At 36.6% G+C, this 13,726-nt stretch overlaps 1 protein-coding gene across 2 annotated transcripts; it reads left to right on the top strand.

The window, feature by feature from the left end:
* Positions 1-892: 892 nt before the first annotated feature.
* On the top strand, positions 893-12,967 carry LOC112558059. 2 transcript variants are annotated; one of them, XM_025228246.1, is made up of 7 exons: positions 893-980; positions 8,536-8,638; positions 9,320-9,564; positions 10,423-10,450; positions 10,734-10,931; positions 11,775-11,887; positions 12,356-12,967. In XM_025228246.1, exons 3-7 carry the CDS (start codon positions 9,337-9,339, stop codon positions 12,473-12,475), a joined length of 687 nt encoding a protein of 228 aa, XP_025084031.1. In that variant the 5' UTR covers positions 893-980; positions 8,536-8,638; positions 9,320-9,336; the 3' UTR covers positions 12,476-12,967. The 2 variants fall into 2 exon arrangements, with proteins under 2 accessions (XP_025084031.1, XP_025084029.1); XM_025228244.1 differs by lacking the exons at positions 8,536-8,638; positions 9,320-9,564; positions 10,423-10,450; ... (1 more) ...; positions 11,775-11,887; positions 12,356-12,967 and adding exons at positions 2,008-2,252; positions 2,871-2,898; positions 3,223-3,420; positions 4,169-4,281; positions 4,949-5,735 and having other exon boundaries at positions 907-980.
* The last annotated feature ends 759 nt before the right edge of the window (positions 12,968-13,726 follow it).

Here is a 13,726-nt window from a genome sequence, read left to right as displayed (position 1 = left end):
TCAAGTTTGCTGATAGCAGCAACTAATTAAACATTTCAATAACTAGACTGTAAATGGTGTGTTAAGCACTGTCCCATAACATTCGGTCAATATTTTCTTTAAATAACCTCTCTGTCACATCAACAGAGAGAGTAGTCGGAAGGATGCTGCTGTTTGATGTAGAACGAAATGAGGGACAGTAGCAGCTTCCATTCTTTTATACTTTTAAACGTGTAAATATTTTAATCATACCATAATGTCGTACTTTTCGTTAATGAAAATCAAAACAAGAGAAAAGATTCTCTTTGGCTCTAAAAATTCTACCAATCAATCTTATTGGCACATTACCTGAATACAGTTGTTCTCGTGGCGACGCGAAAGCATGTTATTTGACAAATCATTAAAAACATGGCGAGTGCATGAGAACAATGAACACGACAGAACTTGCTGTTGTCTATGAACTAAGCTCATTATGCAAAAGTTGAAGAAATGGCCTAAGCAATAGAAAAGTTCACTTTCTATGCCTCTGCTTGTGTGTTTTGTTTCTCTCTCTCTCTAAAGCACCGTTAAGCAAAGAACAATGAAATAAGAACAAAATCTGTCGTCTAAAATGACCTTATTTGGGTAGTTTAGTTCCTCGCAAAAGTATTAAAGAAACCCTGATTTTGTTAAAAAAAAAGAGACTTTATTTGATGCTATAGACTCTCGAAAACAATGAAAGTATGTTTATTTACAAAGGCTGCTGGGAAATACAACATCTGCGACATGTACTTCATTTAGATTCCTGATCAAAAAAAGCGCGATTAGATAAACATGAAGTCGTTTTGCATCAACATGCTTTGTTATCATTAAATGCCATATCAATCATTTCAAGTCCTAGTCGTCTTATAAATACCAGCCTTGTACGCGCCTCCTCCATACCCATCGCTGAACCGCAAACAAGGGGAGACAACAGGAGTTTGGACCACGTCACTCAGACCCTCGGTGTGACCGCTAACAAGGTGAGACCATATGGTCGCTCCGTCTTTTTTTTCATTTGTTGCTGCTTTTTCTTGTCTGTAGATGCTGCAAGTAGATCTTTCTTTGCCTTTCTTCCATTTTTTGCATCTGCTTGGTGTCTAACAATACCAGAAACTCGAGATAAAATACAACTGATCAAAATCACTGCAATAATAGTAATCAAGGAACTACAATGAACATGAGAAAAGGTGATATCAGATTATATTTTTATTGTAATTTGTGTACAGTATAATGGTACCTAAAAGGAGTGCCCAATCCTCTCCTACGTTTACCCCAGCCCACCCTTGATAAATCAGATATCCATTTCTGCTAAGTAGCTGCTGGGTGGACAGGAGGGGAATTTCTAGTCACACGTCCGAGCTGACATGTCACCAGCGACCTTTGGCTTCCCAGTGGCGTTGAGTTGCTGACGCATTTTTGTCTTGGAAACAGCTTTTAACATCAGCGGTTGTCTAATAGAAAAATATTATGTTTTCATTCCCTTTACTTTGTCTCATTTTTATGACCATAATATAATACAGCCGCGTGGTTTCAAGATTGTCCTTTACTGAAACATAAAATGCATAAACACAGTAATAAAAACTTTATTTTACCTCAAGCCCCAGATTTGTAGAGTGCAGCTTAACTACAATTAGCAAAATGCTAAAGTACATTTCGATATTGTAACCACTACCTATTGTAAATATCATGAGCCCATTCATATTATTTAAGTAAATATTTTAGTGAAAAAAAATGTAATGTCTCCTTTAACTTAAAATAAAAACTTTAGACACAAATAATTATTTACTAACGCCGAAACAAGTTTTCAGTGTGCGTCATCCATTCTTAGGTCAGACGGTGTCATGTGATCATAAAAAGCATAAAATATCTGGATGTTTGTCATAACATTTATATTTTCATAATGCCAAAGATTAGTGATACTTTTGAATTCTTAACAACAAAACTCATCACAGGATATGATTCCAGCTGGTCTTACAGAGATATTCATACATGTTTGGATGGTTTCAGGTGTTTCAGATTTCACCATGGCTGTCTATTCATCTGTGTGGCTGGCTATGGCCGCACTAGTGGTGACGTGTGTCAGAGCAGAGTTGTCTACACCGATGCCGGAAGAGGAAGCGCTTGTACTTGACATCATCAAGGACGCCCCCAAGGAAGACGTGTACTTCTTGTTTGATATCAAGGGTACACAACTCACTTGCGATGATGTTAACAAAGCTTTTGAAGGACGTCCCGTGATCTACAAATTCAAGGTACAGTAACTCATTGTCTTCAGTCCAACACGGTTAGAATCCTTGATGCACGACTTCACCCTGTGATCTTAACATAGAGCAAAACATGTACCCTGGTCACGATTGCTATTGGAAATGTAAATTTTTCCTTGTTTGACTGATTTTGTAATAGACCTGAATGAAATTGATTTATGTTATGGACGTTACACTACCCATTAAAGAAAAGCACTATATGAACCAAAAAAATGGAGCGAAAGGGAAAAATTACTGGTAGAAAAAAATATATATACATAAATGTAACAAGGCGATGTAAGAAAATGAGAAAACCTCTCATTCAAAAACATTTTCTCATGACATCGCATCTGTAAGGAGATACCATTTTCTCGCATCAGTCTGAAAGGCTATATGTGACTGTCGGTCTGACTGAATGAAATTGAAACTAGTTTGATAATTGTCAGTATAGCTAATAGAATAGCTAATAGAATCAATTTTAATTGAGATCAATCAATCCTATGTGTTATATATATTGTAAGATTAGGCTTATTTTTAGAGACTGAGACTTACTTAAATGATGTCGAGTGTTCTTAAAAAGAAATTTTCAAGTGTATTAACTGTTTTTCTCTCTTTCGTCCTTTGAAGGTGTTGGGAGCCCAACACTTTATCGTCGGTAAGTAGACATGACTCACTCATTTACAATGCATACACGCGCGCGTAATTATATATATACATGCGTACGCTAGCATGCAACCAAACAGATGCGTGCAGGACATACAGGGAGAATTAAGGTGGAGGAGATGGGTGAGGAAGAGAAGGAAACGAGAACAGGAAAAAGACTTAGAGAGAAGGATTGGGAAGAAAAAAGAGCGATGGAGAGAAAAAGCACACAAAAAAAAATTCCTGCTAAGAGAATGCACAAAAATATATTTACATTTCTACTCGGATTTGTTTAAAAAATAAGGATAAATACTTAAATGACCCTTACTGCTGACAGTCTTGAGAAGCGTGCCTGGCGACCGCGCTGCACTCAGGGACCTCGTCATCCCCCAGGCCACAGACGTGGAGGTGTTGACAGCTGAACACCTCAGCGATTTATTCATTTACTACGATGTGCCGGGCCTACAGGACAAGAAACCTTTACTCCTAGAGGATGAGAACCTGTACATGACTACAATCTCCATACGGGAAGAGGGTCAGTTGACACTGTTTCCTTGGTGTTGTTTTTCCTATCTTCTGTTGTACTCCTCCTTATCTACTCCCATCCTTGATTCCCTCGTTTATCCTCCTGCTTGTTCTTTCTCTCCACTACCTGTTAATTTGTCGTCTTTTATTCTTCATTATGTTTAACACTAACAGAGACCCAAAAATATATGTTTGGGGTTTGTCGTAAGGGACCTATAAAGAACATACAGAGCAGTTCTTGACTTGTCTCCTTCATAATGATCAGTGTCTTGTGTCCAAGAAACTTTAAAGAATATGTTTCTGTTCTGGTTAATTGTCCTCTGAGGCGACACTCTCTGAAGATGCTTGGCTGTCTGATCGAGATAAGTTCTACTTAGGTATACACAAACAGAATGTAAGTGGTTAACTGTGCGGAAAATACCCTTTGTCCCCTGATAATTCAGAAAGATTAATGATTCCACACAGTAAAAAAAAAGTAGAGGTGTAAAGGGTTCACCGCATCACTAACTCTTTTATCCTTCTCAGTATAAAGTCACATACTTGGTATGTAAGCTCATAGGCTCATGAGCCCGATCGTCGAATTTTTACCTCGAAGGCAAACTCAGAAGCCACCAGCCTTTAGTGTCAAGAAATACAAATTGTGTAGCAGTCAAAATCTGATACAGATTCTCTCTCTCTCTCTCTCTCTCTCTCTCTCTCTCTCTCTCTCTTAGAACGTTTATCCTTTACTGGTATCTAGTTTTATCCACCTGTTCCAGGTATGAACTTAACCACGTTTAAAAACAAACTCCATGAGTTCTTTAGGTCTGCACTTGCTGGGAACTTCTTCGATCAGCGCGAATTTCATCTCACTGGGCTCTTTCCCTTTACGGTCAGTTTATGCAAAAATTATCCATTTTGATCAAATTTATTTTCACATTTGTTCAAGATTAAATAAATTTATTTTAATCTTTGCTCTTGTATCACTTAGAAACATCTTGTTACCATAATGTCACAAATGCATGCAAAAATACTTGCACCCAAAAATACATTTTTAATTACGACGAAATATTTACTCTTTAAAAAGTATCATTACTCATAGTATAAAAATAACAATATAAAACCATAGTAAATCACTTTGCCCTTTATGCATCACTGGATTCTGATGTATACATTGATCAAATATAGATCATTTCCTTAAATCTGAACATATCTCCAAAAATACACTTAGTTCATTGAAAATACATTTCTTTACACTTTTTGTCTGTTACATCTTTCTTTTTTGTTATGCGTTTTGTTTTGTTTTTTTAATTAAAGCCATAGAGTTTAAATACTATATTATATATTTTATATTTCCCAGAAGCTCACAGAAGAACTCCTAAATAATATATCAATCCTCTAAAAATACAGGGCTCTATAAACAGATTTTATCAGACATTGCTTACTTTGCTTTTAGTTTTTATTGTGTTGATGTTTCCAATCATAAAATTAGAATATTCTTTAATAACTTCTCTAAAAATACAAATTAACTTCTTAATGAACTCTCTTGTCTGCGACAGTTCATCTCGTTTGTCCGCCTTAGTCCGCACCGGATTGACAGAGCACTGATAGAAATGTCAGACTTCATTGGTGGACCTTACCAGATGGACATAAACACACGACCCATCGTCAACATCTGAAGTCTTCAAACCTATGAACTCTGAAAATGTGTCATAATGAGTAATGTCTTAAGTAACATAAAGCTTGGATTACCATCGTATAATTATTGCTTCCTTTTTTTTAACTAAGCTGCCTTTCCACCTGTCATTTAATTGTCCCACCCTACAAAATAAAATTACAAAGACTAAGCTAGAAGTAAAACTTCTTAACAATACCACAGTCATCTGCTCACATATTATAGCTGTGAAAGTCTGGATTCTGACTCAGATGGCAATCTTGCAATAGGTCGCAGCTAAGTACCACAGTCCTTAAGTTTTTTATCTTTAATTTGCATTGGAAAACATTATTATTATTATTATTATTATTATTATTATTATTATTATTATTATTATTATTATTGTTGTTGTTGTTGTTGTTGTTGTTGTTGTTATTATTATTATTATTTCAATAATATGAACGCGCGCACACACACAAGCTCCCCAGTACACATTGTGAAAAGGTTTCGATGAATTCAAAATGTCCCCATTCATAGATCAAAGGGCAGCAGTTTTGATAGAGGGGCTTGTGTGTGTGAGAGAGAGAGGTAGGTGGGGTGTCGCATGTGTGTACGTGAGTGCTGTTGTTTTATATTTTACTTTACACGATGGTTTTATCAGTACGCCGTCTCATCCAATAAAATTTCCTATAGCAGGCACAATTTCTTTTGTCCTGAAGCATAAGGTTTTTGATTTGTCATCAGCGCTTTGCAACGTGCTTCGTACTCTGAACATTCACAGCGTTTGTAATATTTCTCGAAAGAAAAAACGACGACCACCACGGAACGGACCAGCACAGATCGAAGTGAACCAGCTGATGTCGTCACACGACAGACTAAATGGTTCGAATAACTTAACATACTGGCGACCAGATAAACATAGAGAACAGGAGACTGTCAAGTTTCCCCCAAACGACAACCCAACACTCGCCTCCATGTTGGGCTTTTTAACACTCAGTCTGTATCGTCAGCACAACAATCACTGAAGCGTGATCAAACTGTAGAATTTGCCACACATCGCCACCTAAATATTTTCATCATTGATACGTGGCTTAAACAGAAGGCGACGACAGCGTGTGTGTGTTGATCTCCCTCCAGTGGGCTGCTGTCTGAAATCTTTCCCCCGCATAACACCTGAGGGCGGCAGATCAGCTACAGATCATCACTTGCCAATCACCTGTCTTTTACTGTTTTATCGTTAACACACCGATCATTTGAATTTGTACAAGTCTCTTCTTCTACGTGTTTCAAGGACGACTGGACTACCATCCACAAAGAGATGTATAACGCGTATACCAGGCCTAAAAATTCCATATTCAGACACAAATAATGTTTTGCACGTCTTTAAAGAAGATGACATCTACAATCGAATGACTGGACTTCGAACGGCAACACCACTGCCCACTGTCTACCCTGTTTTACAGTTGTCACACGTATTTAGTGATTATTTCACAAGCAAGATATCAGAAATTCGTTGATCCTTAAACTTGATAGTGACTGACAGCATCTCTTGTCATGTTCTCCCGTTATAATATCGCGCAGTCTCTGAGACAGATGTGAAGGCGAGTATTCTAAATGAAAAGCCAGCAACTTGCCTGTTAGACCCAATAACAATTAAGTTTCAAAAATGTTTTGAGTTCTTTTCTTCTTTAAAAAATCATTTTCCCTTTGACCTTTCGTGTTCCATAATATATTGGAGTTCATTTTCAGTGCTTCTAGATGCAGTGTGGAGTCAATGGTCATGTTTTCTTCTAATTTACTTATTTGTTGTTTTAGTTCTTTTTCTCTTTTATTCTAATTCTTCTTTTTTTTAAGTATGCATAGGCTATACTGGCTCCTCTAGCTCGTAAAACTAGCGTCTCAACAACAAAAAATGTTAGTCACTTATTTGGAGCTGAAGCTCAGGAGGAGTAAGGGAGTCCAGTGTTTGGCGGCAGTATGGCGAAGTTGTATATTGTTCTTTTGTTTCGCTAGTAACTTCCTTGGATAACTGTATACTCTTCAATTTTAAGGAGGAACTTATTAAATTTCCAAAGTGTCATATTTCCATGATTTTTTCCCTAGCTGAAGTGATATCATCATAGGGTAATGGTCAGATCCATCAGATGGTTCTATCCTTGCTGAAGTGACCTCCCCTGCTAGTGTTTCTGATATTTTTTATAAAAAAAAGTCTAGCCTAGCCTGTTGTAGTGGATGTCTTTTTCGCAAAGTAAAACTTTTAGTCTCAGGATGCATCTCTCTCCAAATATCAATTAGATAAAGATTTTTATAAAAATTTGTCACAATTTATCTCGAATTAGGATTATTTATTCTTTTATAGCTGCAATAATCAAGAGATGGGCTCAACCTAGGTTCCAACCACCAGTCATAATTATATAAAATTATGCAGTTTTTCTTTGAGTTCTGTGTAAAGTGCTGGGCTGTCACTATTTGGACCATGAAGGTTAACTAATACTACATATAACAGTACACGTGGACTTACATTTCTATACCTATTTGCACGAACGTGTTTATGCCCAGAAGACACATTTGTCATGTTTTTTATAGCAGCAAGTGATATAGCATTTAATTAACTGGATATGTGAAGCATACCGTAACCACTGTCGCATCACAGTCAGTCAATATCCTCTGTAATAAATCTCTCTGTCACATCAACAGCAAGAGAGGTGCAAGGATGTTGATGTTTGCTGTAGAATATGACGGACAAATGCATCTTCCTTTCTTTTATACTTTGAAACGTGTAAGTATTTTAAATTACTATAATGTCATACTTTATACTGACTGCAAATCACAGAGATTTTTTTAATGGATGTAAAAACCCTGTTAATCAATCTTACTGACACATTATCTGAATACAGTTGCACTTGTGGCGACTCAAAAGTATGTTATTGGACAAGTCATTAAAAACATGGCGCGTGCATGAGAACAATGAAGACGACAGACCTTGTTGTTGTCTGTGAACTAAGCTCATTACGCAAAAAATTGAAGAAATCGCCAAAGCAATCGAAATGGTCAACTTTATATCCCTCCGCCTGTGCGTTTTCTCTCTCTCTCTCCTCTGTCTCTCTCTGACACTGTTCATCAAAGAAAAAGAAAAAAAATGAAAATAATTAGTCTTGCAATTATTTAAACCAAACAAACAAAATCTATCGTCGAAAATGACCTTGTTTACCTCGTTTAGTGGCTATTATTTCATCGCAAAAATATTAAATAAAACATGTTTTTATTCAAAGAGTCTTTATTTGATGTTATAGACTGTCGAAAAAAACCAAAGTATAATTGTTTACACAGGCAGCTGGGAAAAACAACATCTGCGACGTGTACTTCATTTAGATTCCTCATCAAAAAGAGTGCCATTAGATAAACATGAAGTCGGTTTGTATCAACATGCTTCTCTGTCATTAAATGCCATATCAATCATTTTGCTAAGAACACTAGTCTTATAAATACCAGCGTTGTACGCGCCTCCTCCATACCCATCGCTGGACCGCAAACAAGGGGAGACTACAGGAGTTTGGGCCACTTCACTCAGACCCTCGGTGTGACCGCTAACAAGGTGAGACAATAGGTCTGTTGTTCTTCTTCTACATTGCTACACATGTCAATGCAGTTTATCTCAACACCATGCGTGAGGTGTTGCACTCGTAGTACTAAGCATAATCATTGTGTATCCACCAAATACCTGATCTTCTATTTTGCATAATGCAGTAGATACATATAACATAAATTGATAACACAAAGCTTTATAACATTCACAATATTGGAAGTAATTAAAACTATATATTTGAAATCATGTACAATCTAAAGAACTTTTTGATAGGTGGTCATAAGGAGAAGATATCTTTCTCAAAGTCTAGATGTTAATACTCTGCACATTAATACTCTGCATACTGTTGATATGTCCTATGTGTACTTCTGAATGATTCTGTCAAGTACGTGCACACATCACATTGGTCTGCGTAACGACATATAGTCCTCTCTTATTATTACTCTAAGACATTGTTATTAAAACTAGTGATGAATACGTTAATATTCTAGAATTAGAAAAAGCTAGAGAAATAATGAATGGAGCATAGAATTAAGCATAAAATATCTGGATGTTTGTCATAACATTTATATTTTAATAATGCAATAGATTAGAGATACTTTTGAATTCTTAACAATAAACATAACTTGTCACACGCTATGACTCCAGGTGGTCTTACAGAGATATTCATAGATGTTTGGATGGTTTCAGGTATTTCAGATTTCACCATGGCTGTCTATTCATCTGTGTGGCTGGCTATGGCCGCACTAGTGATGACGTGTGTCAGAGCAGAGTTGTCTACTGCGATTCCGGAAGAGGAAGCGCTTGTACTTGACGTCATCAAGGACGCCCCCAAGGAAGCCGTGTACTTCTTGTTTGATATCAAGGGTACACAACTCACTTGCGATGATGTTAACAAAGCTTTCGAAGGGTATCGTGTGATCTACAAATTCAAGGTACAGTAAGGCATTGTCTTCAAAGAAACACGTTTAAAACTCTTGATGCATGATTTAGTCAGCAGTAGTAGTAGTAGAAGAACTGTACTCTTACGAGAAATTCATGTGACAAAACAATACTAGTAGTGAGAATGCATAATACATTATTTTCTTGTGCTCTACAAATTAATAGCACAGTAACTCATTGTCTACCAAATACCATCACCAACGAAGAACTTCACCGAAGAACTAAAACCATCACCAGACAGGTTTAACAAAGGCATTGACGATGGATTGGACATGTCTCCGCCAGCAGACAGCAGACCTCTCCAGAGACACCCTATGATGGACTCCAGACGGCCGAAGAATACGAGGTTGCCCAAAGGAAACTTGGAGAAGAACAGAGGAAAGGGAGATGAAAGGAAAGGGCTGGACATGGGGGTCACCTGGAGCTGGTTTCAGCCGATTGACATCGATGGCGGACTCTGGTTAAGGCCTGATGCACGAAAAGGAATAGATAGATAGAACTCACTATTTTTAGAATTCTTGATGCACGATTCAATGTTGAAATCTTCTCTCAATGATGAAAGTGTACTTTGATCTTGATAGTGAGTAGAATTTAAACTTTCTCTGCAGTAGACTGTTCTTCTAGAAAGTTACGTATATGAATGATTTGTTGGCTGTCAAGACAGATAGTATGGCTAGGTTTGTGGTAAACACTATAGCTAGCTGACTAGATTACGGAATGGCTCCTTCGTTGACTGAGATCAAGCAATACTATTTGTTGTATGTGTCACGATTAGGCTTACTTCAAGAGTACGACGATTGGAAGTGATCTTCAAAGAAATGTTACAGATGTTTTCTCGTGTCTTTTTGTAGGTGGTAGGAACCCAGCGATATTTCGTCGGTAAGTAGACATTACTAATGCATTTAAACACACACAGACACACGCACTTTGTCTCTCTTTTACACACACACACACATACAGGGAGAAAGAGTAATCTATATACACACGCACACACATGTTTGCTCGCGAGCATATATATATATAGGCGTGCATGCACATATACATACAAACACACGCATATACGATTTAGAGCAACTGTTAAAAGCTTCACAACAACGTGTTTACATCTTACCTCTGGGTCTCTCTCACACACACATATATTAGCTTAATCCATTGTTGACAGTCTTAGAAAGCAAACCTGGTGACCGCGCTGCACTCAGGGACCTCGTCATCCCCCAGGCCACACACGTGGAGGTGTTCACAGTTGAACATGTCGGCCATTTATTCCTTTACCAAGAGGTGTCGGGCCTGCAGGACAACGAGTTTTTGCGCCTGGATGATGAGAACCTGTTCATAGCTGAAATCACTATTCGGGAAGACGGTTTGCTGATACTTTTATTTTGTTTAATGTGCTTTCTCTTTTCTTCTAATACACTTCTGTTCATGCTTCCTCGATTTTCCTTCTTCTTTTCTTCATTATGCCATACAGGACCACAAGGCACAAACTTCCAATTTCGAGATTTGTCTTTTGGAAATATAAATCGAGAGTAAAACCATTATTATTTATTTAATCAACAATTATCTTTTTTTTTATTTCTAGTAACTAATGAACCTCTGCTTCTGATTTTTTGGTAATCGGCTATATCTCTTAAAACTTTGATTTTGTGATCGGATAACGTTCCAGCAACTGATTTTTCCGTAGTCAAACAAAGTAACTAGCAGGAATCAGTGCTTATCACGGAGAGAATACAGATTAAGCAGCAGTCAAAATCTAAAATAAACAGTAAAGGTAAACAAATTAAGCGAAAGTCAAAATCTGACAAAGTATAAAAAATACACGTTGAGCTGCATTCAGAATTGGACAACGTGTAGTTGAGATACTAGCAGCACACAACTCTTACATGTTCTTTTTGTATAGACAGTCAGTTTTATGAGAAAATAATTAATAAATTTATTATTTAAAATTAATTTAAAATAATTAATCGAATGATTGTTTACCAGCATATATTTTTCTATCTATCCAGGCAACAACACACCAACCCAACTATTAATAACAAACTATCAGTAACTTATGAGTAATTTTATTTCAACATTTACAACTGCAAAATAATTTACATGGTCATAGTAGCCTGGTAACAAACAAAACCAGTAGTCATGCATGTTGCATCTGTCGGTCGTAAGATGATGATCGATCAATTTTATCCAATATTTTTATGTGTACTAGGTATGAACTTATCCATGTTTAAAAACAACTTCAAAAAGTTCTTCAGAGCTGCACTTGTAGCCAACCACTTCGATGTCCGCGCGTTTCATTTCACTGCGTGTTTGCCTTCTAAGGTAGAGTATTAAATTAGTCCTAAGAAATCGGATTACAAGTTTCAAACAAGTCTAATATTCTCTAAATTTTCTCAACTATTCTGGCGTATTATTACTAAACAGTGTCTTTATCTGAAGTATAGCCAGAATGACACAAACAGCAAAGCATGCAAAACTACTAACAACCACAAGTACATTTTCTAATTAGATGCATAAGTTCCCTTTTTACACATTCTATGATCACGTTTTATGATTAACACAATAGTAAATATCTGTATGTAATCAAATTATTCACATCGTTCTTTATGGATCACAAATGTGTTTGCTGTCTAAAGATAATGTTTCTCTAAACTTTTAACCTTCACACATTTCTTTCATGTTTTGCTTGTCTTGAAATTATGTGAAATTGGAACATGTGAAATGTGAAATTGGAACAATGTCAAATAACTTCATGAAAATAACAAATATACATTGTCTATTCTGCGACAGTTCATCGTGCTTATCCGACTTACCGCGTACCTGATTGACAGACTGTATCTAGAAATGTCAAACTTCATTGGCGGACCTTACCAGATGGAAGTAAAGACACGACCTATCGTCAACATCTGACGGCTGCAAGCCTACCATCTCTGGAAACATGTGTTATAACAAACTTAACATGTGTTAGTTAAATGCTGCAAAATAAAATACAGTACAGTTGAAATACTTGACTTTTTTTTATTCTTGGTCGAGCTGATTTTTTATCGCCTGTCATTTAGCCTTTTCTATTTCCTAATGTTGAGGTCAAACCAGAGAAACATTTTGCAACATTTCAGCAGTCATCACATGACAGATAAAGTGCAGAGAATTCGGAATCCATGGTCCATGAGACGAAAAAAAACCTCGAAATAATAGGGATAAGTAGCAAGCGCACTAGATGAAACTGAAAGTAACACAAATGGAAAAGTTGCTTTCTTTAGCTTGCGAGAAAGCTTAAAAAAAGAGAAATTACTCAACCAGTCAAACGATTTTATTGGTGCTGCATAATTTTGTTTCTATGTATCATTGCAATTCCGTTAAAACGCGCTAAACATTTCTAAGCCACATTGTCACACACCTTTATTCATCAGCTCATATCAGGGAGCGAAACGGCAATCTCTACCTGTTTCTACACCTGTTTGCATGCACGGGTTTATGCGCACTCGAATTTTCTGACAGCAGCAAATAATAAAATATTTCATTAACTAGACTGTAAATTATGTCTTAACCACTGTCGCGTAACATTCAATCAATGTTTTCGTTAATGAACCTCTCTGTCATATCAACAGAGAGAGAGAGAGAGAGTTGTAATGATGTTGCTGTAGAACGAAATAAGATGGACAGTAGCAGCTTCCTTTCTATTATACTTTGAAACGTGTAAATATTTTAATCTTACCATAATGTTATACTTTTATTTAATGCAAAGCACAGCAAGAGAAAAAAATTCTATTTGGCTGTAAAAACTCTATCAATCAATCTTACCGGCACATTATCTCAATACAGTGGCAAATGAATGTTATTTTGACAAGTGATGGAAAACATGGCGTGTGAATGACAACAATGAAGACGACAGACCCTGCTGTGTGTTATGTTTCTCTCTCTCTCTCACACCATTCAGCAAAAAAAAAAAAGAAATTATTAGTCTTGTAATTAGTCACACATACAAAAAAACAGAGGATTATGCGACTGAAACAATGACCTACAGTTGAAAATAACCTTGTATAAGTCGTTTGGTGATTATTATTTCTTAGAAAAGAATTAAATGACACATGCCTTTATTACGAGAAACTTTACTTGATGCTATAGAATGTTGAAAACAACGAAAGTGTGTCATCTGGGAAA

This window comes from Pomacea canaliculata, linkage group LG2, assembly GCF_003073045.1.
Source record: "Pomacea canaliculata isolate SZHN2017 linkage group LG2, ASM307304v1, whole genome shotgun sequence".
Taxonomy (NCBI): domain Eukaryota; kingdom Metazoa; phylum Mollusca; class Gastropoda; order Architaenioglossa; family Ampullariidae; genus Pomacea; species Pomacea canaliculata.
The sequence above is the reverse complement of the archived record's forward strand: the minus strand, read 5'-3'. Positions and strand labels throughout refer to the sequence as shown.